The sequence below is a fragment of the Triturus cristatus genome, chromosome 8, assembly GCF_964204655.1.
Source record: "Triturus cristatus chromosome 8, aTriCri1.1, whole genome shotgun sequence".
Classification (NCBI taxonomy): Eukaryota; Metazoa; Chordata; class Amphibia; order Caudata; family Salamandridae; genus Triturus; species Triturus cristatus.
The window spans coordinates 1,631,247,146-1,631,274,335 of record NC_140591.1 but is presented as its reverse complement, the minus strand read 5'-3'; the positions used below and the strand labels follow the sequence as shown (position 1 = coordinate 1,631,274,335).

Genomic DNA, 27,190 nt, shown 5'->3' with positions numbered 1-27,190 from the left:
TTGATTAATTAATTGTTAATTAATTATTAATTGTAAATTAATTTTATTAATTGGTTAATTATATAAGTTATAATTAGTTTAATATTAATATTTATTTATTGGTATGGTTAATTAATTAATTGTTAATTACTAATTAATTGGTGATTTAATTTTATTAAGTGATTAATTGATGATTAAATTAATTATGTGAATTTTTATGTGCAGTGGGTTGTGGGCTTATAGGGGAATAGGGTGGGATGTAATTAAAATCAAATAATTACTGATAATTTTTATTTACTTGTAATTAATAATAATTATTGTTAATTAATTATTAATTGGTAATTAATTGGTATTAGTACGTTAAATATAGTAAATATAAATAATTTATTATTTCATGTTATTTGTTGTTATTGCTAATTAATGTATTGTTAATTAATAATTAATTTGTGAATAATTGTAATTTGGTAGTTAATATGTATAAATTAGTAAATAATAAGTATATTAATTATAAAGAATGTATTATTAATTGTAAATAATAGATAAACTGATATTTAAATGTATTGTGTATTTTGTATGTGTAGTGTGTTGTGTGTTAAAGGGGGAATAGTGTGGGATGTAATTTAAAGTTATTTATATAAATATTTATTTTAAATATTTGGTATTTAAGAATAAATATTTTGTAAATTAATTATTAATATGCTATTTTTTTATAACTAATTATTTAATTGGTTATTATGTTTATAGAATCCCTATGCTATCCAGTGCTTTCCCAACTGTTTTACTATCTGGAGTAGGAATAGTAATTTTTACCCCTACGCTATCCAGCGCTTTTCCTACTGTTGCACTCTCTGGAGTTGGAATAGTAATTTTTACCCCTACGCTATCCAGCGCTTTCCCTACTGTTTCACTTACTGGAGTGGGAATAGTAATTTGTACCCCTACGCTATCCCGCGTTTTCACTACTGTTGCACTCTCTGGAGTGGGAATAGTAATTTTTACCCCTACGCTATCCAACGCTTTCCCTACTGTTGGACTCACTGGAGTGGGAATAGTAATTTTTACTCCTACGCTATCCAACGTTTTCCCTACTATTGCACTCTCTGGAGTTGGAATAGTAATTTTTTTCCCTACGCTATCCAACACTTTCCCTACTGTTGCACTCTCTGGAGTGGGAATAGTAATTTTTACCCTTACGCTATCCAACGCTTTCCCTACTATTGCACTCTCGGGAGTTGGAATAGTCATTTTTACCCCTACGCTATCCAACGCTTTCCCTACTGTTGCACTCTTTGGAGTTGGAATAGTAATTTTTACCCCTACGCTATCCAGCGCTTTCCCTACCGTTTCACTTACTGGAGTGAGAATAGTAATTTGTACCCCTATGCTATCCAGCGTTTTCACTACTGTTGCACTCTCTGGAGTGGGAATAGTAATTTTTACCCCTACGCTATCCAACGCTTTCCCTACTGTTGGACTCACTGGAGTGGGAATAGTAATTTTTACTCCTACGCTATCCAACGTTTTCCCTGCTATTGCACTCTCTGGAGTTGGAATAGTAATTTTTTTCCCTACGCTATCCAAGACTTACCCTACTGTTGCACTCTCTGGAGTGGGAATAGTAATTTTTACCCTTACGCTATCCAACGCTTATCCTACTATTGCACTCTCTGGAGTTGGAATAGTAATTTTTACCCCTACGCTATCCAACGCTTTCCCTACTGTTGCACTCTTTGGAGTTGGAATAGTAATTTTTACCCCTACGCTATCCAGCGCTTTCCCTACTGTTTCACTTACTGGAGTGGGAATAGTAATTTGTACCCCTACGCTATCCAAAGCTTTCCCTACTGTTGCACTCTCTGGAGTTGGAATAGTAATTTTTACCCCTACGCTATCCAGCGCTTTTCCTACTGTTGCACTCTCTGGAGTTGGAATAGTAATTTTTACCCCTACGCTATCCAGCGCTTTCCCTACTGTTTCACGTACTGGAGTGGGAATAGTAATTTGTACCCCTACGCTATCCAGCGTTTTCACTTCTGTTGCACTCTCTGGTGTGGGAATAGTAATTTTTACCCCTATGCTATGCAATGTTTTCCCTACTGTTGCACTCATTGGAGTGGGAATAGTAATTTTTACTCCTAAGCTATCCAGCGTTTTCACTACTGTTGCACTCTCTGGAGTGGAAATAGTAATTTTTACCCCTACGCTATCCAACGCTTTCCCTACTCTTGGACTCACTGGAGTGGGAATAGTAATTTTTACCACTATGCTATCCAGTGGTTTCCCTACTGTTGCACTCTCTGTAGTTGGAATAGTAATTTTTTTCCCTACGCTATCCAACACTTTCCCTACTGTTGCACTCTCTGGAATGTGAATAGTAATTTTTACCCTTACGCTATCCAACGCTTTCCCTACTATTGCACTCTCTGGAGTTGGAATAGTAATTTTTACCCCTACGCTATCCAACGCTTTCCCTACTGTTGCACTCTTTGGAGTTGGAATAGTAATTTTTACCCCTACGCTATCCAACGATTTCCCTACTGTTGCACTCTCTGGAGTGGGAATAGTAATTTTTTCCTTTACGCTATCCAACGCTTTCCCTACTATTGCACTCTCTGGAGTTGGAATAGTAATTTTAACCCTATGCTATCCAACGCTTTCCCTACTGTTGCACTCTTTGGAGTTGGAATAGTAATTTTTACCCCTACGGTATCCAACATTTTCCTTACTGTTGTTTTTGTTGGAGTTGGACTAGTAGTTTTATTGTGTCTGATATTTAATATGTTTTGTATTATTTTTGCTATTGTAATATATCATTAATAATAAAAATTATTCACATTAAAAATATTGATTATTATTTGCTATATGTAATTATTAAATATTTATTAATGTTATTGTTTTATGTGTATAGATGTATTGGTAATTTTTAAAAACATTTAATAATTTATACGTTACAGAAAATATTATTAAAATGAATTATTAAGTAAGTATATATATTAGATATTATATGTATACGTTTAATTAAAGTTTTATTAAATTATATATATTAATTATACATTTTAAATATTATACAATATATTTAATTATGTTTATTTAATTTCTAAGTATAATTTGGTTTATTTTACATATATTTTTAAAGTAAAAGAAAAACGATATTTTTAATAACGATATTTTTGACATCGATATTTAATTTTCGATATTTTTCCCTACTGTTGCACTCATTGGAGTGGGAATAGTAATTTTTACTCCTAAGGTATCCAGCGTTTTCACTACTGTTGCACTCTCTGGAGTGGGAATAGTAATTTTTACCCCTACGCTATCCAACGCTTTCCCTACTCTTGGACTCACTGGAGTGGGAATAGTAATTTTTACCCCTACGCTATCCAGCGCTTTCCCTACTGTTTCACTTACTGGAGTGGGAATAGTAATTTGTACCCCTACGCTATCCCGCGTTTTCACTACTGTTGCACTCTCTGGAGTGGGAATAGTAATTTTTACCCCTACGCTATCCAACGCTTTCCCTACTGTTGGACTCACTGGAGTGGGAATAGTAATTTTTACTCCTACGCTATCCAACGTTTTCCCTACTATTGCACTCTCTGGAGTTGGAATAGTAATTTTTTTCCCTACGCTATCCAACACTTTCCCTACTGTTGCACTCTCTGGAGTGGGAATAGTAATTTTTACCCTTACGCTATCCAACGCTTTCCCTACTATTGCACTCTCGGGAGTTGGAATAGTCATTTTTACCCCTACGCTATCCAACGCTTTCCCTACTGTTGCACTCTTTGGAGTTGGAATAGTAATTTTTACCCCTACGCTATCCAGCGCTTTCCCTACCGTTTCACTTACTGGAGTGAGAATAGTAATTTGTACCCCTATGCTATCCAGCGTTTTCACTACTGTTGCACTCTCTGGAGTGGGAATAGTAATTTTTACCCCTACGCTATCCAACGCTTTCCCTACTGTTGGACTCACTGGAGTGGGAATAGTAATTTTTACTCCTACGCTATCCAACGTTTTCCCTGCTATTGCACTCTCTGGAGTTGGAATAGTAATTTTTTTCCCTACGCTATCCAAGACTTACCCTACTGTTGCACTCTCTGGAGTGGGAATAGTAATTTTTACCCTTACGCTATCCAACGCTTATCCTACTATTGCACTCTCTGGAGTTGGAATAGTAATTTTTACCCCTACGCTATCCAACGCTTTCCCTACTGTTGCACTCTTTGGAGTTGGAATAGTAATTTTTACCCCTACGCTATCCAGCGCTTTCCCTACTGTTTCACTTACTGGAGTGGGAATAGTAATTTGTACCCCTACGCTATCCAAAGCTTTCCCTACTGTTGCACTCTCTGGAGTTGGAATAGTAATTTTTACCCCTACGCTATCCAGCGCTTTTCCTACTGTTGCACTCTCTGGAGTTGGAATAGTAATTTTTACCCCTACGCTATCCAGCGCTTTCCCTACTGTTTCACGTACTGGAGTGGGAATAGTAATTTGTACCCCTACGCTATCCAGCGTTTTCACTTCTGTTGCACTCTCTGGTGTGGGAATAGTAATTTTTACCCCTATGCTATGCAATGTTTTCCCTACTGTTGCACTCATTGGAGTGGGAATAGTAATTTTTACTCCTAAGCTATCCAGCGTTTTCACTACTGTTGCACTCTCTGGAGTGGAAATAGTAATTTTTACCCCTACGCTATCCAACGCTTTCCCTACTCTTGGACTCACTGGAGTGGGAATAGTAATTTTTACCACTATGCTATCCAGTGGTTTCCCTACTGTTGCACTCTCTGTAGTTGGAATAGTAATTTTTTTCCCTACGCTATCCAACACTTTCCCTACTGTTGCACTCTCTGGAATGTGAATAGTAATTTTTACCCTTACGCTATCCAACGCTTTCCCTACTATTGCACTCTCTGGAGTTGGAATAGTAATTTTTACCCCTACGCTATCCAACGCTTTCCCTACTGTTGCACTCTTTGGAGTTGGAATAGTAATTTTTACCCCTACGCTATCCAACGATTTCCCTACTGTTGCACTCTCTGGAGTGGGAATAGTAATTTTTTCCTTTACGCTATCCAACGCTTTCCCTACTATTGCACTCTCTGGAGTTGGAATAGTAATTTTAACCCTATGCTATCCAACGCTTTCCCTACTGTTGCACTCTTTGGAGTTGGAATAGTAATTTTTACCCCTACGGTATCCAACATTTTCCTTACTGTTGTTTTTGTTGGAGTTGGACTAGTAGTTTTATTGTGTCTGATATTTAATATGTTTTGTATTATTTTTGCTATTGTAATATATCATTAATAATAAAAATTATTCACATTAAAAATATTGATTATTATTTGCTATATGTAATTATTAAATATTTATTAATGTTATTGTTTTATGTGTATAGATGTATTGGTAATTTTTAAAAACATTTAATAATTTATACGTTACAGAAAATATTATTAAAATGAATTATTAAGTAAGTATATATATTAGATATTATATGTATACGTTTAATTAAAGTTTTATTAAATTATATATATTAATTATACATTTTGAATATTATACAATATATTTAATTATGTTTATTTAATTTCTAAGTATAATTTGGTTTATTTTACATATATTTTTAAAGTAAAAGAAAAACGATATTTTTAATAACGATATTTTTGACATCGATATTTAATTTTCGATATTTTTCCCTACTGTTGCACTCATTGGAGTGGGAATAGTAATTTTTACTCCTAAGGTATCCAGCGTTTTCACTACTGTTGCACTCTCTGGAGTGGGAATAGTAATTTTTACCCCTACGCTATCCAACGCTTTCCCTACTCTTGGACTCACTGGAGTGGGAATAGTAATTTTTACCACTATGCTATCCAGTGGTTTCCCTACTGTTGCACTCTCTGTAGTTGGAATAGTAATTTTTTTCCCTACGCTATCCAACACTTTCCCTACTGTTGCACTCTCTGGAATGTGAATAGTAATTTTTACCCTTACGCTATCCAACGCTTTCCCTACTATTGCACTCTCTGGAGTTGGAATAGTAATTTTTACCCCTACGCTATCCAACGCTTTCCCTACTGTTGCACTCTTTGGAGTTGGAATAGTAATTTTTACCCCTACGCTATCCAACGATTTCCCTACTGTTGCACTCTCTGGAGTGGGAATAGTAATTTTTTCCTTTACGCTATCCAACGCTTTCCCTACTATTGCACTCTCTGGAGTTGGAATAGTAATTTTAACCCTATGCTATCCAACGCTTTCCCTACTGTTGCACTCTTTGGAGTTGGAATAGTAATTTTTACCCCTACGGTATCCAACATTTTCCTTACTGTTGTTTTTGTTGGAGTTGGACTAGTAGTTTTATTGTGTCTGATATTTAATATGTTTTGTATTATTTTTGCTATTGTAATATATCATTAATAATAAAAATTATTCACATTAAAAATATTGATTATTATTTGCTATATGTAATTATTAAATATTTATTAATGTTATTGTTTTATGTGTATAGATGTATTGGTAATTTTTAAAAACATTTAATAATTTATACGTTACAGAAAATATTATTAAAATTAATTATTAAGTAAGTATATATATTAGATATTATATGTATACGTTTAATTAAAGTTTTATTAAATTATATATATTAATTATACATTTTAAATATTATACAATATATTTAATTATGTTTATTTAATTTCTAAGTATAATTTGGTTTATTTTACATATATTTTTATAGTAAAAGAAAAACGATATTTTTAATAACGATATTTTTGACATCGATATTTAATTTTCGATATTTTTGTACTTACCATGTTGTAGATAGGATGTCGATATTCTTGACATCGATATTTTTGTTGTGATATATTTGTAGGTCGATTTTCTGTCTGTCGAAATTATGTCATAGAACCATCCTATAAAGAGTTGGTCATCCACCTGGAATTCTTTTGTGCGATCAAGGTAGAACAATAATGCTCTTTTTGGGTACAGACAGTGGAGACACTCCTCTTCCTTGGAAGGATGCAGAGGTGCATCGAAAGTGGGCAGAGTAACAGATTGTCTCAGATGAAAGGGAATTACAACCTTGGGCAAAAAAGGATGCTCTAGTTCTCAGTATCACTTTGTGCAGGAAAACTGTCATTTAAAGAGGCTGTGATGACAATGCCTGCATTTTGATCACCCTACTGGCAGGAGTAATTGCCACCAAAAAAAGATGTTTTGATGGTGAGCAACCAAGGAGGAAAGTTGTGCATCAGCTCAAACGATGCGCACACCAAGAAAGTAAGGACCAAATTAAGGTCCCATTGTGGCATAAGAAAAGGAGAAGGGGTAAACCAGTGGCTTAACCCCTCCAAATATCTCTGCACCAGAGGGGACTTAAAAAGTGAAGCCTGTTCTGGCAGCCGAATAAAAGCAGAGAGGGCTGAAAGGTAGCCCTTCAAAGTGCTCAAAACAGAGCCCTGCTGGGCCAAGGAAAGGATAAACAGGAGGATATCTGCCAGGGAGGCAGATAAGGCGTCAATAGACTGTTCTGTACAATATTTTCAAAATGTATTCCATTAGCAGGCGTATACCGATTTTGTGAAGGGATGCCTGGCTGCCAGAATAACCTCGCAGACTTTGGGAAGAAGGTCAAAAGCTGCAAACTGTTGTCACTCAATCCCTGAGCAAGGAGGCTGAGAGTGGACAGGTTCGGGTGGAGGAACCTCCCCTGCTGCTGAGACAGAAGATCCTCCCGAAGGGGCACTGATCGAAGGATCAATGCTCATATTTAGAAGCTCGGGATACCAAACTCTGCGTGCCCAATCAGGAGCCACAAGAATGACTTGTACCCAGTTGCTCCTGATCTTCTTGAGCACTCTGAGGAGGAGTGGTATGGGCGGAAAGGTATATAGGAGGCATGAGCTCCACTTGCGGAGTGAGAGCCGCCTTGGAAACTCAAATGCGAAAAACTGCTGACATTGCACATTCTCTATGGAGGTAAACAGCTCTAACCAAGGCTCTTTCCACTGCTGAAAAAGATCTTGCGCCACCTCCGGATGTAGACGCCACTCGTGATCCGCAAGTCACCTTAGGCTGAATTTGTCGGCTGTGGCGTTCAGAGAACCGGCCAGATGTTGAACCACCAGGGAAATGCCTTTTTGTTTCAGCCAAGTCCAGGGGCACAGTGCCTCTTGACAAAGAGTCCAGGACTCCATTCCATCTTGTTTGTTGCAGTACCACATGGTGGTAGTGTTGTCCGTGAACACGTGAATTAGCCTTTCTTATATGAGGGGAACATCCGGAACAACAACTACAGAACAAAAAGTTCCGAAGTCACGCAAGCCAAACAACGACTTGCCCGAACAATGAGTTAGCCTTAACCACGCATGTGTGTGGTTAAGTCTAAGTCGTTCTAGTGTTCGGGATCGACAGGGAGAGAGGAGTGTCGACCAGGAAGAGAACAAGTAAGTGGAGGTTGGGGTAGTTTTTAGGGGGTGGGAGGGATTTAGGGTAGTTTTTAGGGGGTGGGGGTTCGGGCTAGTTTTTAGGGAGTGGAGGGCATCCGTACCTACTAGGAGATCTGTGTGGGGAAGGGAGAGTGGTCTGCCTGTCTTTTGCAGCCCCCTCCAAAATCTGAACCAGGTCGGTTAGATTTCCTCAATGCTGTGCCCATTGGAACTTCAGGTCCCACTGCATAGCCCACATGCGCCACCGTGCATGGTCCACCAGCAGATTCAGAGTCATTCTGACCAAAATCCAGGATAGAGGCTGAAACATCATTATCATACCCTGAATGTCCTGGACTTGCAGCTCAGGAAGATAGGCCTGAAACTACACGGTGTCCAGAACTGTCCCGAGGAAAGGGAGCATCTGAGAAGGAGCCAGGTGTGACTTCGGCAAGTTGATAGTGAACCCCAGCGAATGCAGGAGGTTTGCCGTTGTCTGGAGGTGGGAGATGACTGCTTGGGATGAGTCTGTCTTCAACAACCAGTCATCAAGATGAACAAGTTACTTACCTTCAGTAACACATTATCTGGTAGAATCTATCTAGCAGCAGATTCCTTACTTTTGAATTTCCCAGGCGTCAGGCTGGATCCATAAACTTTTGCTGAGCAATACCCCTTGCGTGCGCCGTCGGGTGGGTCCATTCGGTTCTGCGTGAATTTGTCGGGATCGGTAGCGTCGGTTATGAAACTGTCCTCAAAGAGCAAAGAAGGGGAGGGCAGTGCAGAAAAGGACCATTTCTCGCTAGTTAATTCTCTGCAATAAGATATGTCATGCCCTGCAAAGAAGCAGCGCTGTGAGGAATTAAGGCCCCATTCCACCAGGGGAAAGGCTGTAACTACGGCCTTGGCTCGGGGTGTCCCAGTTTAAGACATCTGTCAGGTGGCAACGTGGGCATCATTGCACACGTTTGCAAGACACTACTGCCTGGATGGGCAGGTCTGCAGGGACAGGCACTTAGCCCGCTCGGTCCTGCAGAACTTTCTAGTTTAAGATATTGGTCCCCAGCCCTCCGCCGGGATGGTATAGTCGGGGTATCTAATTCAAAGGTAAGGAATCTGCAGCAAGACGTCTCTATCAGATGAACAAGTTACTTACCTTCAGTAATACATTATCTGGTAGAGACTCTATCTAGCTGCAGATTCCTTACAGCCCAGCTATGCCTCCCGCCTTGCTGACTAATATTGTAGGGCTTGGGATACTCCTCTTTTCAGGGACACACAACTGGGTCAGTTACTTCATGGCTCTGTGCTTCTGGTGTGGAAAAAGCAAAAAGTACTGACGTCCGCATGCTTGGGTGGTGCCTATATAGGTACCGCAACGTCATAACCGACGCTACCGACAACATCAAGTGGAGCAAAATAGAGCCACCCGGTGGCACGCGCAAGGGGTATTGCTCAGCAAAAGTTTCCAGATACAGCCTGACTCCTGGGAAATTCAAAGGTAAGGAATCTGCAGCTAGAAGTCTCTATCAGATAGGGGAAGACTGGAACCCCTGATCTTCGCAGATGGGCTGCTACCACCTCCATCACCTTTGTGAACACCCGAGGATCACTGGTGAGGCTGTAGGGGAGCACAGCAAACTGAAAGTGCTCATTGCCCACCGTAAACCGCAGGTAGCGACGACGGTCAGGCAGAAAGAGAATATGAAAATATGGATCATGCAAGTCCAGCGCTACCATCCAGTCTCCAGGGTCCATGGCAGACAGGACCTGAACTAGGGTGAGCATCTTAAATTTCTCCTTTTTGACGAAGTAGTTGAGGGCTTAGAGGTCGAGGCTAGGATGAAGGCTTCCATCCTTCTTTGGGTCCACAAAATAGCGGGAATAACAACCACAGTCTATTTCTGGCCCAGGAACTCCCTCTATAGCTCCCTTGGCCAAGAGAGTCTTGACTTCCTTGTGGAGTAAAGCAAGGTGATCCTCTGTCAGCGGATCGTAAACTAAGGGTATAGATGGAGAGGTTGTCTCGAAGGGGAGGGAGTAGCCCCTTCATACTATTTGTAACAGCCACCTGTCCGAGCTGATATTTCGCCAGTGGTGGAGATGATGGTGTATTCTGCCACGGATTGGTCGTGAATGATCCTGGGGGATCGGACTAGGAATGTTTTGCGGTGGAGGAGGGGATCGTAGCTTGGTTTCACTTCTGTCCTCCCAACCCACTGGGTCACAGTAAATCGCGTGCAAGGCCCCTCATAGGCTGCTGAACTTGCGGGGCCCTCTGGCTGGAATAGGGTTGGCGCGGTTGGTAGCCCGTCTCATAGCCATGAATGGAGCAAAAAGCAGATTCAGGCCAGGACATTGTGGTGAGGTCTAAGGACTTGGCCGTAGCCCGCGACTCCTTATCCAGGCATGGTGACGTATGGCCACCGTCGTGGAAAGTGATCTGCCTAGTGAGTCTGTCATGTCCAAGCTACATCGGATGGTGAACTTTGCTGCATCTCTCCTGTCTGAAATGGCTTGGGAGTGTAGGATCCGGTCCTCCTTCAAGACCCAGGGCAGCACCTGTTGACTGTGTCCCATACCGAATAGGAATAACAGCCCAAAAGGCATGCAGTGTTTACCGATCGCAATGCCAGACTGGCGGAAGACAAATTTTTCTTTCCAAAGCTTTCCAGTCTCTTGGATTCCCTGTCCGGAGTTGCAGAAGGGAACGCGCCATGAGAAGTGGAAGCTCGAACCACCAACCTTTGTGAGGTGGGGTGGGCGGTGTGGAAAACTGGGTCGCCCAGTGCAGGGTGATGGCAGTGGGCAATCGTCCTATTTACAGGAGCCCCTGTGCTGGGCTTGGACCAGGTGCACAGAAGGACGTCCATTAAGGCCTCATTGAATGGGAGAAAGTGTTCTGAGGTGTAGACGCCAGGCTGCAGGACCTCTGTCACGACGTTAGTCTTAACTGCCACCATAGGGAGCTGCAGGTCCAAGACCTCTGCAGCCTTAGGCACCATCATAGCAAATGATGCCCCTGCTCCGTAGCCAGGTTAGGTGGAGACAGCATGCCAGAATCTGGGGAGATCTCCAGGGCACTGGCATCACCCAGTTCCTCATACCAGTCCATGTCTTGGGATTGGGGAATTTCTAAGGGATCCTGCTTCCCCTCCCAATCTTCCTCATCCATTCCTAACCCTTCAAAATAGGGCAGGTTTAACGGCATAGTGCTGTACGGCTCCATCGGCACCGGTCTCGGTGTCGGAGGATGCCTGACTGGCTCTGTGTTATGGGGAATGAGGATTGTGGAGGCTCCACCGGTGGGCACCGGTAACACCAAGGACTTCAGCGGTTGATGTGGCACCAGGGAAGGCCACTGGGGTGGTGTAACCAGCGCCGATCCGCACCCAAGAACGGGTACAGTTGAAGGCCATGGCCAGATACGAAGGCGCAGATCCCAATGGGACTCCATTATCTGAGCCTGCGGGCCCAAGGGTACTCCAGCAGGGTCAGGCTGCCGAAATATGGTGCACATGGCGTCATAAAATTCCTTAAGTTGGCGTGGGTCACTCCTGGACCTAGGAAGGCAGGGAAACGCAGAGCGGACCCAGGCACCCAAGCTGAGGAGCAGGGCCTCGAGCGCGCCGAGGGTCCTCCGCATCATTGCGATACGGCGGGACGGAGTCCAAGTGAGCTTCGACTTCTTGTGTTTTTTGTGGTGCCTCTTATCTGACTTGGATGACATTGAAGAAGAGGACTTCAATTCACCGGAACAGTTCTCGGACCATCCTCTGGATTGACACCGGGATCAAGATCGATGAGGTGACCTCCATGGTGCTGAACCCCGGGCCACGGTCAGCTTTAGAGACCGTTCCCTACAAGCCTTCAGTGCCATAGTCTGGCAATCGGAGCACGACTTTGTATCGTGGTCGTACTCCAGACACCAGATACACTAAGTGGGGTCCGTGACCGACATGGCGCAGTGACAGGGGCTGCACAGTTTGAACTCCAAGGTTTTCTTACTAGACATTCTACAAGGAGTCGACAAAAAATAAAAAAAAAATCTGTCAAAAAATGACAAGGGGTAGCTCTCTTCGACAGATCTGCTCTGGCTGGAGAGGAAAGAAAAGAACTGACATCAGCGCCCCAGAGTGGCGGTTATATTGACGATGAGGACTTCACAACGATGAGGAACACGATGCTGATGACGTCACGTGGTGTCGACCGTCGCCACCTACCGGGGTGCAGGGGTACTGCTAAGAAAAATATTACGGATCCAGCCTGATGCCTGGAAGTTCAAAAGTAAGGAATCTGTGGCTCGATTTCGCTATCAGATAGAAGTTTTATAAAGTGTCCAGTGTTGGATCGCCACCAATTTCCTGAAGTTAAAGCTATCAAAGACAGAGATTGGACTGCACAGAATTAAAATGTTAAAATGCTTAGTAGAAGCCACTTTCCAAGTAAACGTCAAAGATCTTTTCCTTAATGGCTCGACAACCAAATAACAAATTACAAAAAACACTCTTGCTGTACCACGATCTAGCTTTCTGCCACACCTGGTGTAAATTTGTTCAGCAGTTCTGTAGCTGTTCATGTGGAAAAATGAATGGGGAAAACACGTTTGTGACCCTCCATTTTTCTCGGCCCCTGCTTGTCCGATTCCCTAAAACTTTTCAGTTAGGAGCTGATGGGGAAAGGTTTGTGATGATTTATCAAAGTTCTTTTGCTGATTAGTTAAGAGTTATGTGTCCAGCAATAACTTGATCTTGGTATCTTGCCACTTTCAGTGCTCTTCCTTAACTGTCTATTCACTCAAACAGACCACTCCCTTTGTGACAAACACACAAACTGAAGCACAAGTTACTTACCTTCGGTAACGATATATCTGTAAGAGACATTAGTTAGTTATAGATTCCTTACCTTAGAATTCCCCCAGGCGTCAGACTGGATCGGGAAAGTTTTCGTCAGCAGTACCCCTGCGAGTTGGAAGGTGGCGTTGTGCAGCTCAGCATCCGTTGTAGGCGTCGTGATTGCCGGGATGATGTCGTGGCAGCTACTTAGGCGCCACCCTCGCATGTTGACGTCAGTTCTGTACACGACTTTCCGCGCCAGGAACGCAGAGCCATACAAGATACTGACTACTGGTGCATTGAAACTAGGGCCTTAAAAGGGATGACCTTAACCCTAGAAATCAGTTTGCAGAACGGGTAGGATGGGTGGGGCGGTAAGGAATCTATCACTAACTAATGTCTCTTACAGATATATCATTACTGTAGGTAAGCAACTTGTGCATTTGAAAGAGAAACGTTAGTGATAGATTCCTTATCTTAGAATAGATACCCCAGCAATACCAACCCCGGTGGTGGGTCTGTGAACCAAGACCACATTAGAAAGTCCCAGAGAAAAGAACTGCCTAAGAAGCTGTCTCTCTGGACTTGGCTGCCAAGGCAATAATGTTTAGTAAAAGTGTGCAGCGAGGCCCACGTAGCTGCCTAACAGATGTCTTGCAGGGGAACACCTCGTCCCAATGCAGTAGTGGCTGCTGTCGCCCTGGTAGAATGGGCGCTCAGCCCCAACGGAGGCTCCTTCTTAGCCAGAGAATAACAGGCTTTGATACACAAGACGAACCAGGGGGACAGCCCGGCCTTTCTTGGTGCCTACTTAGCCAACAAAAAGCTGGTCATCCACCCGGGGCTGTTGTGTGTGACTCAGGTAAAATGAGAGCGCACGTTTTGGATCCAGACGGTGGAGCCTCTCTTCCTCTCTGGAAGGGTGCGGAGGCGGAAAGAAAGTGAGCAAGGTGATAGTTTGCCCAGTGTGGAAGGCAGTAACAACCTTTGGCAAGAAGGAAGGAAGAGTGCGAAGCACAACCTTATCTGGATGAACCGACAGAAAGGAGGTTTACAGGAAAGAGCCTGGAGCTCACTCACGCGCCTAGCGAAGGTGATGGCAACCAGGAAAGCAGTCTTTAAGACAATAAACAAAGAGGACAGTTATGAAGTGGCTCAAAAGAGCGCACATCAAATAAGTAAGAAAGAGATTCAAGTCCCACTGCGGCATCATAAACGGAGTAGGGGGGAAAAGGTGTGTAACACCTTTCAGTAATCTATTTACAACAGAGGACTTGAAAAGAGATGGAGCCTGAGGAAGGCTTGAAATTGCAGAAAGATAGCCCTTAATAGTTCCCAGAGCAGAGCCCTGCTGGGATAAAGAGAGAAGGAACAAAAGTACTTCAGAAAGAGGGGCAGAAAGGGGATCCACAGCCTTTGCTGTGCACCATGCCACAAATTTGTCCCACCTGCAGGCGTATGCTGACTTAGTGGAGGTACGCCTGGCTGCCAGAATGACATCACAGACTTCAGGTGGCAAGTCAAATGGAATCAACTGTTGCCGCTCAATCTCCACGCAAGGAGGTGGAGGCTGGACAGGTTCGGGTGGAGGACCGTTCCCTGCTGCTGCAAAGATCCTCCCGAAGAGGCAGTCGGATCGGGGGATCCACGCTTATACTGAGTAGCTCAGGATACCAAACACTTCGAGCCCAGTCCGGAGCCACAAGAATTACTTGGGCCCGGTTGTGCCTGATCTTCTTCAGCACTCTGGGCAGAAGTAGTATAGGCGGAAAGGCGAACAACAGACCGCAACTCCACTCGGGAGGAAAAGCTTCGTTGAGGAAGCGCCGCCTTGGAAATTCCAATGCGCATAACTGCTGACAATGCGCATTCTCTTCGGTGGCGAATAGATCTAACCAAGGCTCTCCCCACTGTTGAAAGAAACCTTGCGCCACCACCAAGTGAAGATGCCATTCGTGATCCATCATGCACCTGCAGCTGAGTTTGTCCGCCCTGGCATTCAAAGATCCCGCCAAGTGTTGAACCACCAAGGAAATGCCTTGATGTTCCAGCCATGTCCAGAGATGCAGAGCCTCCTGACATAGGGTCCACGACCCCACCCGCCTTGCTTGTTGCAGTACCACATGGCGGTGGTGTTGTCTGTGAACACCTGCACTACTCTCCCCTTGACAGAGGGAAGGAATGCCTTCAGTGCAAGTAGGATCGCCCGGACCTCCAGAAAGTTGATATGGAGCCTGGACTCCGCCGGAGACCAGATGCCTCTGATCTCCGCCTCTTCCATGTGGCCGCCTCATCCCAGGAGGGACGCATCCGTCACCACTGTGATCCCGGTTGGGGAAGGGAGAGGGATTTTCTGCTGACCCAATGCTGGTTGGTGAGCCACCACTGCAATTGTTGTGCAGTGCGCTCCGAGATCTGGACGGACTCGGACAGGTCCCCCTGATGCTGTGCCCACTGGAACTTCAGGTCGCACTGCAGAGCCCGCATTTGCCATCTGGCATGATTGATCAGCAGGATGCAAAAGGCCATGAGGCCCAGCAGTCTCAAGGTCATCCTGACCAAAACCCAGGACAAGGGCTGAAAGATCAGAATCATAGCACGAATATCCTGGACTCGCTGCTCGGGAGGATAGACCGGAAACTGCGCTGTGTCCAGACCTGCTCCGTTAAAGAGGAGCTTCTGAGAGGGAAACAGGTGTGACTTCGGCACATTGATGGAGAACCCCAGCAAATGCAAGAGGTCGGCCGTAGTCTGGAGGTGGGAGACGACCGTCTGGGGCGAGCCCACCTTCAACAACCAGTTGTCAAGATAGGGGAAGACTGAAACCCCGATCTGCCCGATGAGCTGCGACCACCGCCTTCACTTTCGCGAACACCCGAGGGGCGTTGATAAGGCCAAAAGGGAGCACGGAGAACTGAAAGGGCTTGCGGCCTACCGTGAACCGCAGGTAATGCCGGTGGGCCGGCAGGACGGGTATATGAAAGTAAGCGTCCTGCAAGTCTAACGCTACCATCCAGTCTTGCGGGTCTAGGGCAGACAAGACCTGAGAAAGTGTGAGCATCTTGAACTTCTCCTTCCGGAGGAAGCGATTGATGTTCCGAAGGTCTAAGATAGGACGCAGGCCCTTGTCCTTCTTTGGAACCAGGAAATAGTGTGAATAACAACCACGACCCACTTATGGCATCTGAACTCGCTCGACGGCCGCCTTGGCCAAGAGGGCCGCAACTTCCTGCTGGAGATGTGCCAAGTGATCCCCCGACATGCAGTGGTACTGAGGTGGCATGGCTGGAGGGGTAGTTTCGAAGGAGCGGGAGTAGACCCTTTGGACAATCTGTAAAACCACCTGACTGAAGTGGAGGAGGTGATGGCGAATCCTGCCACCCACTGGCATTTGGTGGGCCTGAAAGACCAGACTAGGAAGGTTGGGAGGCAGTGGTGGCGGAGGAGGTGGTGGACTGACCCACCCGCTGACCCTGTGACCCACCGCGGTGGGTTCCACATCCGCGGCTGCGCTGAGACTGTTGCTGCGCAGGCCTGTGGCTCTGAAACAAATGTGTTGGGGCGCCCCTTCCTTGACCACGAAAGGAGTGAAAAGCAGAAGCTGAAGGAGTGCGCGAGGCCGAAAGGCCTAAGGACTTAGCCGTAGCTCGCGAGTCCTTAAAGTGTTCCAACGCACTATCCGCCTTGTTGCCAAAAAGGCAAATGCCATCAAAGGGCATGTCCATAAGAGTGTTCTGGACATCCCCGGAAAAGCCAGTCATCCTCAGCCAGGCGTGACGGCGCAGCGCCACTGTTGTGGAAATCGCTCTGCCCAGCGAGTCGGCGGTTCAAGGCCACAACGAATCGTGAACTTGGTTGCAACTCTCCCCTCAGCAATAGCTTGAGAGAGAACCGAACGGGCCTCCTCCGGACACTGAGGCAGCACCTGAGCCACCGTATCCCACACAGAGTGGGAATAACGGCCCAAGAGACATGCAGTGTTCACAGACCGCAGTCCTGAAATGAAATGAAATGAAAAAGGTATTTAATAAAGCGCACTGCGACCAAGCGGCTTCCTGGCGCTAAAACCTGATCAAGACTCACATAAATCAATCCGAAGAGTTTAGGGAGAAAAAGCCTGAGAAAAAAGGAAGGTTTTTAGAGCTTTGCGAAAATGGGAATAGATGGGGATAGAGCGAATGGATAGGGGAAGACTGTTCCAAAGCTGAGGGGCCAAAACCGAGAAGCGAGTGCCCCCGGTTCTGGATTTGCGGAAACGGGGGATGTACAGGAGAGACAGGTAAGAAGAACGAAGAGTGCGACAAGGGGCATAAGAAGAGATAAGGGAAGTGATGAAGAGAGGAGCAGACCGAGAATGAGCCAGAAAGGCTAAACAGGCCAACTTAAAAATTGATCGAGAGTGGACGGGAAGCCAGTGAAGGGATTTGAGTGCAGGAGTGATGTGAGAAGATTTAGGGAGGGAGAGAATAAGGCGGGCAGCTTGATTTTGAATGGCCTGAAGTCGGCGAGATTGAAAAGCAGGGATGCCGACGTACAGGCCATTTCCGTAATCGATGCGGGAGATGACAAGAGCCAAGACTATGGTTTTGAGGGCATCGGTGGAAAAGAACCGAGAAATCTTCCGGATGAGACGAAGGGACAAAAAACAGGAAGATACAACGGAGCTAATCTGGCTGTGCATCGATAGATCATGGCTGACTTTGATGCCAAGAGTGCGGACAGAGGAGACAGGTGAAGGGGGGGTGCAAAAGAGAGGGGCCAGTGTGCAGGGGACCAAGGGTTAGAGGGACCACCCGTGAGGACAAGTTCCGTCTTGTCAGGATTGAGTTTCAGATGGTTGGCGCTCATCCACTCAGAGATAAAAACTAGGGTGGAACAGAATTTGGGAAGGGAATCGGGAGAAGAGGATAAGTCAAAGATGAGCTGAAGGTCGTCGGCATAGTTATATACAGAGACCCCCAGCTCAAGGAGGGAAGTAATGAGGGGTTGGATATAAAGATTAAAAAGAAGGGGGGAAAGAGAGGAACCCTGAGGGACGCCACAGGTAACCGGACGGGAAGGGGCCGAAAAACCAGAGAGGTGGACCGCCTGGGACCTATCCTGAAGAAAGGACGCAATCCAGGAGAGGGCCACACCCCGAATACCAGCTGATCTGACACGGTCGAGAAGGATGGAGTGGTCGACCGTGTCAAATGCAGTGGACAAATCGAGGAGGACCAGAGCTTGGGGAAGATTGAGATCGGCTTTCCCCTTGAGCTCATCCAGGACCGCTAGGACCACCACCTCCGTGGAATGGCCCGGACGGAAACCTGCCTGGTGAGATGCCAACAAGCCATTCTGCTCGACATAAGAAGAGAGACAAGAGGTGACATGTGCTTCAAGAATTTTGCCAAGATATGGGAGAAGGGAGATGGGACGAAAGTTGGAAAGAAGAGAGGGATCCAGGCCAGTTTTTTTTAAGATGGGAAGGACAATAGCGGATTTGAAAGAGAAGGGGACAGAACCCGAAGCCAAAGAAGAATTGAGAAGAGCAAGAGGAGGGGCAGAGCAGTTAGTGAATAGAATTTTAAGAATACGGGCTGGCGCACAATCGGCGGGAACTGGCGAGGAGAGAAAATCTTCTTCCCAAATTCCTCCAGTTTCTTGGATTCCCTGTCCGGAGGTGCGGAAGGGAATGCACTCGGGGACGCAGAGGCTTGGACAACCAAGCTCTCTGGGGTAGGGTGTTGGAAGAGGAAAATGGGGTCGCCCGGGGCAGAGCAATGGCGTCGGGCTACGTTTCTATCCACAGGAGCCCCTGTGTTGGGCCTAGACCAGGTGCCCAAAAGAACGTCTGAAAAAGCATTATTAAAAGGCAACAGCAGCTCCGCAGAGGAAGCTGCCGGCCGAAGCACTTCTGTCAGGAGGTTAGTCCTGACGGCCACTGTAGGGACCTCAAGGTGGAGAGCCTCAGCTGCCTTTCGCAACACCACTGAAGAAGTACCACCCTCCTCCGTACCCACGGTAGAAAGAGACAGTGCGCCACGTTCTGGAGAGAAATCCAGATCACTTGTATCCTCTAATTCCTCTGCCCAGTCCGGGTCTAACTCGCATTGGGCTGTGAGAGGGTCTTCAGACCCCTCCTAGTCCTCCCCGTCCTCCGTAACCTGCTGGGCAGGTGGGAAAGAAGGAGGATGGAGAAAGGGATCGAAATTCTCCATCGGCGTCGGAATCAGTCTCGATCATCACAGGTCCGGCACGTCTCCATGTCGGGATGGAAGCCAGGGACGGCATCGGCCTGGGGGCCGGCAGATGTCGGCGACAGTGCCGTCGATGTTGGTGGAGGTCGCACGAGGTCAACCGACATCGGCTGGGATCCATGCATGGATCCACGGAGGTCTTGCGGCGCCGAGGCCGGAGCTGTCGATGACGTCGGGCCGGAGCCGTCGACGAAGGAAGGCGAGGACCTCCAGTTGGGCCAGCAGGGCCCGAAGGCATGCCGGCGAGGCCTGACAGGCCAAAGAGGCGGGCCATAGCAGACAGGAATTCCTGCAGCCGGGCCGGAGTTGCCGACGGACCCGGGAAAGGCGGGTAGGCCGTCGGCAACTGCATAGGCTCCGCAAGAGCCATGGGGGTGGCACCACCCGCACCCTCAGCCATGTTGCGCGACAGGCTAGGGGAGGGCGAAGAGCGATGTCTCTTCTTTGACTTCTTGTGCTTCGTCTTAGCTGACCTCGAGTGCGAAGACTTCGTCGAACGATGGTGGCGGCTCCATGACCGGTCCCTCGACCTCCCACGGGACCGGGACATTGAACGGCGCGGAGCCGACTCCCGGGCCTCCAGCAACTTTCGGGACCGCTCCCGCAAAGTTTTTGGAGCCATGGCCCGGCAGTCGGGGCACGACGTGGGGTCGTGGTCGCGCCCCAGGCTATAGAGACACTTGCGGTGCGTGTTCGTCACCGACATCATGCGGGGACATGCCTCGCAGGACTTGAAACCGGGCATCCCTATACACCAGGAGTCAAGGACTCAAAAGAACAGAGAAAAAAAAGTCCCAAAAACTCTATCAAAAATTGACTGGGGGTACCGCTCTCTCCGGATCTGCGCTTGCTGGTGCGGAAAAAGAATGAACTGACGTCAGCGCGTGTTGGAAATGGCCCTTTTTGCAGGGTCATCCCTAAGCTTTTTGCTTTCCTCCTGGATTTTTTCTAACCTGTTTTTGTTGGCTTTATGACTCTGGGCACTTTACCACTACTGATCAGTGCTAAAGTGCATATGCTCTCCCATGGGAAATATGACAGTGAATTGGTATATCCCTGATTGGCTTATTTGGTTTAACTGTTAGTCCCTAGTAGTGTGGCCTGTGTGTGCCCAGGGCTGGTAACCCAAATGCTGCTGGTGGGCCTGCAGCGCTGGTTTGCGCCACCCACAGAAGCAGCTTGTAAAGTGTACCTCAGACCTGCCACTGTAGTGTCTGTGTGCAGTCCAGAACCGCCATCATGGCTGTGAAGTGCCCATACTTCCCAGCCCCTGAACCTTCCCTTGGCATCATGTGAGTCACCCCTATGGTAGGGTGAATTGTATGTGTAAGGTAGAACATGCCCTGATGTGTGTAGCATGTCCTGGTAGTGAATTACTCCCAATTTAGTTTTTCACTACTGTAAGGCTACCTGTTCTCCATAGGCCAGAATGGGCAGTTGGACTATTACATTCTATAGACCTAACTTACCCAAAGAACCTGGTAGAAAAACGAATTTAGTATGCCTGAGCTCAGAATATTAAAATACATCTTTTAGTGAGTTTATTTTTATATTCTATGTTTGAAAATACCACTTTTAGAAAGTAGGTATTTTCTTGCCTAAGCCTTCCAGCGTGCTCTGCTGTTATGTGTATTGGCTGTCTGGTATTGGAGTGACAGGGCTGGGGAATTCCAGGAGACAGGGTGAGGTGTCCCAGTGGTGAATAGAGAGATCTGCATCTAGTTGGGTGGGAGGTGTTGCACCTGGGACCTAAATAGGGCTGTGCCTTCCCTCCACAATGCTGGCTCCACCTCCTGTGGTGCGTCTGATGGCAGACCCCCTCTCTCTGAAAGGAAGGATGCAGCCTGGTAAACAAAGTGCTCCAGGACTGGGCAGAACTGGTTCTGGCTGGGTTCAGTGACTTGTAGCTTCTGAGAACAAAGACTTTTGGGGTATAAATATCTGTGCTAAAACCCCTACAATTTGTATTGTTCCTGGACAACAAGAAGAACCTCTGTCCGTGTAACTGAAGGAATCTGCAGGAGGTGACGGTCCTTGTGCTTGTGTGCTGTTTCTTGGATTGGCCTGCAGTGGTTACTACTGGGCTTGGAAGAAGAGGAAAAGGACTTTGAAGGAACTTTTATTTTAACTTGCTAAAGCAATTACCCAAGGGCTAGAAGAGTGCTAGCCTCCTGCTGGAGTCTCAGGCACATCAGACTCCACCACCAGCCTCCTGTTTCCTCTCAGCGAGGAGTTCTATCTGCAGGTGAGGCTCCTGTGAGTTCCAGGGCCTCTAGTTCTACTACAGAGAAGAGAGTGCTGAAAATCGTCGCTAACGCCCGTTTGCGAGCTGCCGCAGCTGATGAGTGTATGAAAAAACACCACGCTGCTGCCGCTGAGTGCTCACTACCGGAGATCATCGCATCACACGTTTGCGGGCTGCCAAATGCTCGCTAACTCGAAGATCATGGCATCGCACGTTTTGCGGGCTGCCAAAGGCTCGCTAACCCGAAGATCATCGCATCGCACGTTTGTGGGCCTCCAAGTGCTCGCTAACCAAAGATCATCGCATTGAGTTCATCGCTTCATGACATCGCAGCGCGGACGCCGGGCGTCCGCCATTTTTATCGCATCGCACACGGATCGTCGCTCTCTCGCGGAGCGCCATTTCTTCTCATTGTGACAGGGTCGCACACGCAACAGGCTCGGCGCATCATCCTCCCTTGCGGCAAGGATTTCAACGCATCGATGGCTTAGCGTGGAGAAGTTTGTCGCTTTGTCCCGTACGCTTCTGCAGATCAGCGCATCATACTCCCTTGCGGCAAGGATTCAACGCATCGCTGGTCTCGCGTGAGGAAAGTCATCGCTAAAGCTCCTTTACGATATTTTGGTTGTTTTGCTACAGAATCCAGGTACTTTGTAAGTAAAAGGGTCGCAGACACCACTGCTTTGAACTGAACTCCTCTTTGCACACTTTGAACTATTTTTGCAGCATTTCAAGAATAACCCTATTTTACAGTATTGTGGCTTTTTACCGGTTTTGGTCTTGTGTTAAGTCTATATATAAAGATACTTATTTTTCTAGAACTACTTGTGTGGTGTCCCTTTGTAGTGTTCTTCACTGTGTTACTATGTATGGTCATAAATGCTTCATACACTGCCTCTGAGATAATCCTAGCTACTCGTGCTACGTTACCACAGGGTTGAGCAGGGGTTATCAAAGGGTGTAGCCCGCTTACTCTGACTTAGGAAGAAGGGTCCCAACTTGGACAGTGGCCAGCCATTTCCAACTAGAGACCCCCATTTCTAACAGCGTGCGAGGGCCGCGTCTAAGTAGCTGCCTCGATGTCATCCCGGCGATCACAACGCCTATGATGGATGCGGAGCCGCACAACTCCACCTTCCGATGCGCAGGGGTACTGCTGACGAAAACTTTCTGGGTCCACTCTGATGCCTGGGGGTAATTCTAAGGTAAGGAATCTATCACTTACGTGTCTCTGTCAGATATCCTGTTCTCCCCATTCAAATGCAGATTCATGTGAGTGAAGATACATCAACTGTGGTGTAGTTTATAATCAGTTTGTTTTTTCCAAACCATTGACTTCATAGGACAAATAGCATCATGTCTGCACAAGGCAGCACAGCTGCAGTAGATAGAGACCCCTCTGCCGCAGAATCTTGTTAATGATGCACAGAGTAATAGAAGCATATCTGAAGTAGCAAGTGAGTGTAAATAGGAACAAATTTGGAGTGACAACAAACACCAATAGTGTCTTGTCAGGGCGAATATACCTGGTGTTGCCTTGACTATGTCATACTTTGACATGTCGGGTGGATATGTGAACTTGATAGGAGAAGGAGCAGAAGCAGAGGTGAGAATGCTAGAGAGCAATGTATAGAGAATGGAGAGGAGACAAAGAGAGCGCTGGAACGGAAGATGGGCAGCAATATGGACACAGAATAAAAATAGTAGACAACACACGCAGTTCATATGTGAGTCTATACCTAAGAAACAGATCCGATGAGCAACATAGAGAGACACAGTTAAGGAATCAACAAGAAAGTTAATAATTAAAATGTTTTAAATGCGTGACTCACCTGAACATGGCAATCAGCAGGTTTAAGAGCAGAATGTTGGCAAACAGCAGGTACAGACAGAGAAGAATAATCGTCAGCCACGCTGGGAAGACAGGAACTCCATCCAGGGTTTCAGCACATTTCGGCTGAGTTGCGACTGACCCATCAGCTGTGCATGTGCTGTTATTAAAGTTTAACTCTTAAGAAAAGAAATACAGTCATGTGACAGTAGTAAAGTCTCAGCCTTCAGAATTTTCAGTCCTGCCTATGTTACTAAGCATTTGTAATTCAAGAAGTTATAAACATGTTTATACATCACGCATCAATTTATTAACACACCATTAGCAACAATATAGGCAAAGGCTGCGGGGTTAGCTCAAGAGTTGGCTAGAATAACAATCAGAGCTGTACAGGCTCACAGTCAAGGAAGGGTACTTCAAGTGGCACAGGGGCATCTCACACAGAGGCATCCAAATGTGGGACGCTCCTGGGATCTCATGAATTCAAACATAAAATCTGTCTGTACTACTAAATTATGCATCGACGCCCTTTTCCTCATCAACCACCAAGTGAATATCAGCATGCATAGGTATTGACAATTGGAGAGGTATGCAGTTTGCAGAATAGGATTTCAAGAGCTATCACCATTAGGCCGTATAGTTTCTCAACTCATTCCTAAATTCACACTACCATCAATATAGGCATATGAACAGATACAAGTATCGCAGTGGAAACACAAATGAGCCACCTGTGCTAGCCAACCTGAGCAGCATTCACAGAACTCCCTTTCATCGATTCAAGGGGGTTATATTTCAGTTAAAATGTGAAATCCTCAACTAGCCCCAGAACAAACCACACTCAGCTACTATATAATAAGGAGTGAAATGCAATTCTTTGAAATGTGTCATCTGGCATCATCAAATCCTTCAAACAGATGCTGTGGCTTTGTTTTTGGATGGGTTATGGGTTAAGAATACTTTAGTGGTAGATCATTTTTTTTGTCAAAATGTGTTTATTGAAATATTTGACACAAAGAAAAACAAAGAGGCTCTTAATGATTACATCTCCTCTCAATGTGTACAGAAAAAGAAACATTTTCTCCCCTGCGGTGACAGCCACCCTTCTGTAGATAGCTAAAGTGCCAAACACAGGTTCCAACGAACTTGGTCGACCCTTCCCCACCGTTGAGTCTAAAGCAGTGGCAGGCCCGAGAACTCAGGGCGCCACCAGGCCCAGTCCGTCATATAGTGCGAAGATAGATGCACATTCCTGAGAAATGGATAACACTTCTCTGAATCACATATGCTAGACATCTGCCTCTAACACCTTCCTATTTGGAACAAGACATAGTACATAGCGCGAAAACAAAAGAAAAATAACAAAAAAAAGTAACCCGAAAAAGAAAGAACAATCAAACGACGGTATTACCCAGGGTAACTCATTCTATAGCTATATGGGCTAAGTGTGGGGGGGGGGGGAGGGGAGGGGAGGGCAGGGGACGAAGGGAGGAAGCCCTGCCAATCACAGAGCTGCTATAAGGGGGTCCCCGTTCAATCAGATCAGGAAGAGGTGGAGCATCCTCAATCTAGGATTACATGCAACAAGCATTGGCATAGCCAACAGGTCTCGCCTTTGGGACCTTATAAGTGTTTAGACAGACTATTGGCTTTGCCAATGTCTTTAAGCTATGTCGTAGAGAATTGTGGTTGCTGTGCAGCATGTTGAAAAGCTATAATAAAAAAGTGATATAAGCACTTTTGTTACCTTATTTATATAACCTCTGTGATGAACAGGAATGAAAGAGCAATCTCTGCGTAGGAGTAATGAGGTGAGAGTTGAAGAGAAATTAACTATGGACCTTTTTTACGCCGTTTCTTTAGGAATATGGAGAATGCACTAGCCTGAGGCATACTGTCAGCAAAACACAAGTGGATATCTGTAACAAATGAAAGGTACAAGTCTTAAGGTGTTTGGCTGATGCAAACCAAAAACTCACACAAGCAGAGTTTATTATTGATGAAGTCTGTGCTAAACACAGGATGCCAAACAGATTATCTGTGTGAAATCCCTAGGACTGATCCGCCAGGTTAGTTCAATGCACAAATACATTTTGAGAACATAAATGAGGGAGGACGTAGAAGGCCATCTGGTGTGAGTAGAGCAAGCAGAGTACAGTGAAGTACAAGACCGGAGTACACACTATACACAGCTATGACAGCTGCTGCACACTATGACAGCTATCACAGTACTGACAGCATCAGTAGCACTTCGTCCCTTGTCTGCAAGACTGCACATTAAATGCTGTGCCCAATAGCGGCCATGTTCTCAGGCAAAACGCCACTAGGTTAGGAACATCATTCGTCAATAAAACCTTTGACTTAATATTATGGGTTTAAATATAGACCAGAGGCAGATACCATAGAAATGTGTGGTACAAATACAAGGGAGCAGATTGAATCAATACGCAAAAATCATAGACCAATAGGGCAAAATCTTTAGTTAAAAAGCCTAACCATACCTAGGCAGTCATCATCCATGCCATAACAAAACCTCCTATATAGACTCAACATCGTCCCAACCACACACCTGCACTGTGTAACTTGATTTCCATGTTGGTAAACAGTTCAGTGCCAACACAGGGGTATAAAGCTCTATACAAATGCTAGAATACTACAAGTGTGCAAAGGCTGTAATTGGAACACTTGAGAAGCAACACCCCTGCCACCAATATATTTATGGTCAAAGTTAGGGGTGTTTAAAATGACCAGCATGCAGGTCTCAATGAATGTCAGCTTCAAATACGGATAGTGGCAAGGTATGGGCGACATCTCTGCAATGTTGTCAGTCAGAAAGACGAGACCAACTGCCAAGAAATCAGCCAGGCTAGACTGCGACCAGCCATAATGTGGTAGGGGCTAGGATTTTTTTTCCTGGCTGGCTGGCAGGCAGGGCCCACCATAATTTCATCCTCCAATACTGCAAAAGGCAGATTCCAGGCTACATTCTCACAATGGGAAGGGGGAGCGCAACTGAACCAATTGCATAACTTTATCCATAATCCTAAAAAAGTCAGATTGCTGATGATGTCAGATATTACATCACTGATGACATATGTGTCTTTCTGTAAAATAAATATTTGTAATATATGTATAGCTAAAGATTAATGGAAGAAGACATGGGTAAATAAGTGTCTAAAAACAGTGATGTAATATCTGACGTCATCAGCAGAGGATTGCGGTCGCGTGAGTTATAGTTGCCTGCACTAACTATAACGGGGGAATTTCAATGGTTTTTTACGAGTGAAATGTCCAGCTAACTATAACATGTGTGAAACCTATGGTTTTTTAAGTGAATTTGCAAAGTTTTTTAAATGCTAATTCGTAACTATAACGTGTGTGAAACCTATGGTTTTTTTCAGTGAATATATATATATATATATATATATATATATATATATTAACTACAGGAGATCACCAGCAGGTAGTTATAGTTATGACCTATTTTCCATGAGGAAAAGCATTTTTGACTTGCCTATATCTTTGGTGCCGTTTGACGAATCTTTATGAAATTCTCCCTAACAAATTTTAACGCTCACTTCAGCTGTCTGAAAAGTTTCAGGGTGATACGTGAAGCGGAGCCCGAGAAAAAG

At 45.6% G+C, this 27,190-nt stretch overlaps 1 protein-coding gene across 1 annotated transcript in view; it reads right to left on the bottom strand.

Annotated features, from left to right (window-relative positions):
- LOC146808461 (transient receptor potential cation channel subfamily M member 2-like) overlaps positions 1-27,190 on the bottom strand; it is a 3,976,112-nt gene that overhangs the window by 1,859,295 nt on the left and 2,089,627 nt on the right. Inside the window, exon 22 of the mRNA XM_085623954.1 lies at positions 23,563-23,740. Coding sequence (XP_085480080.1) covers positions 23,563-23,740 — 178 coding nt within the window. The remainder of the gene's footprint in view (positions 1-23,562; positions 23,741-27,190) is intronic.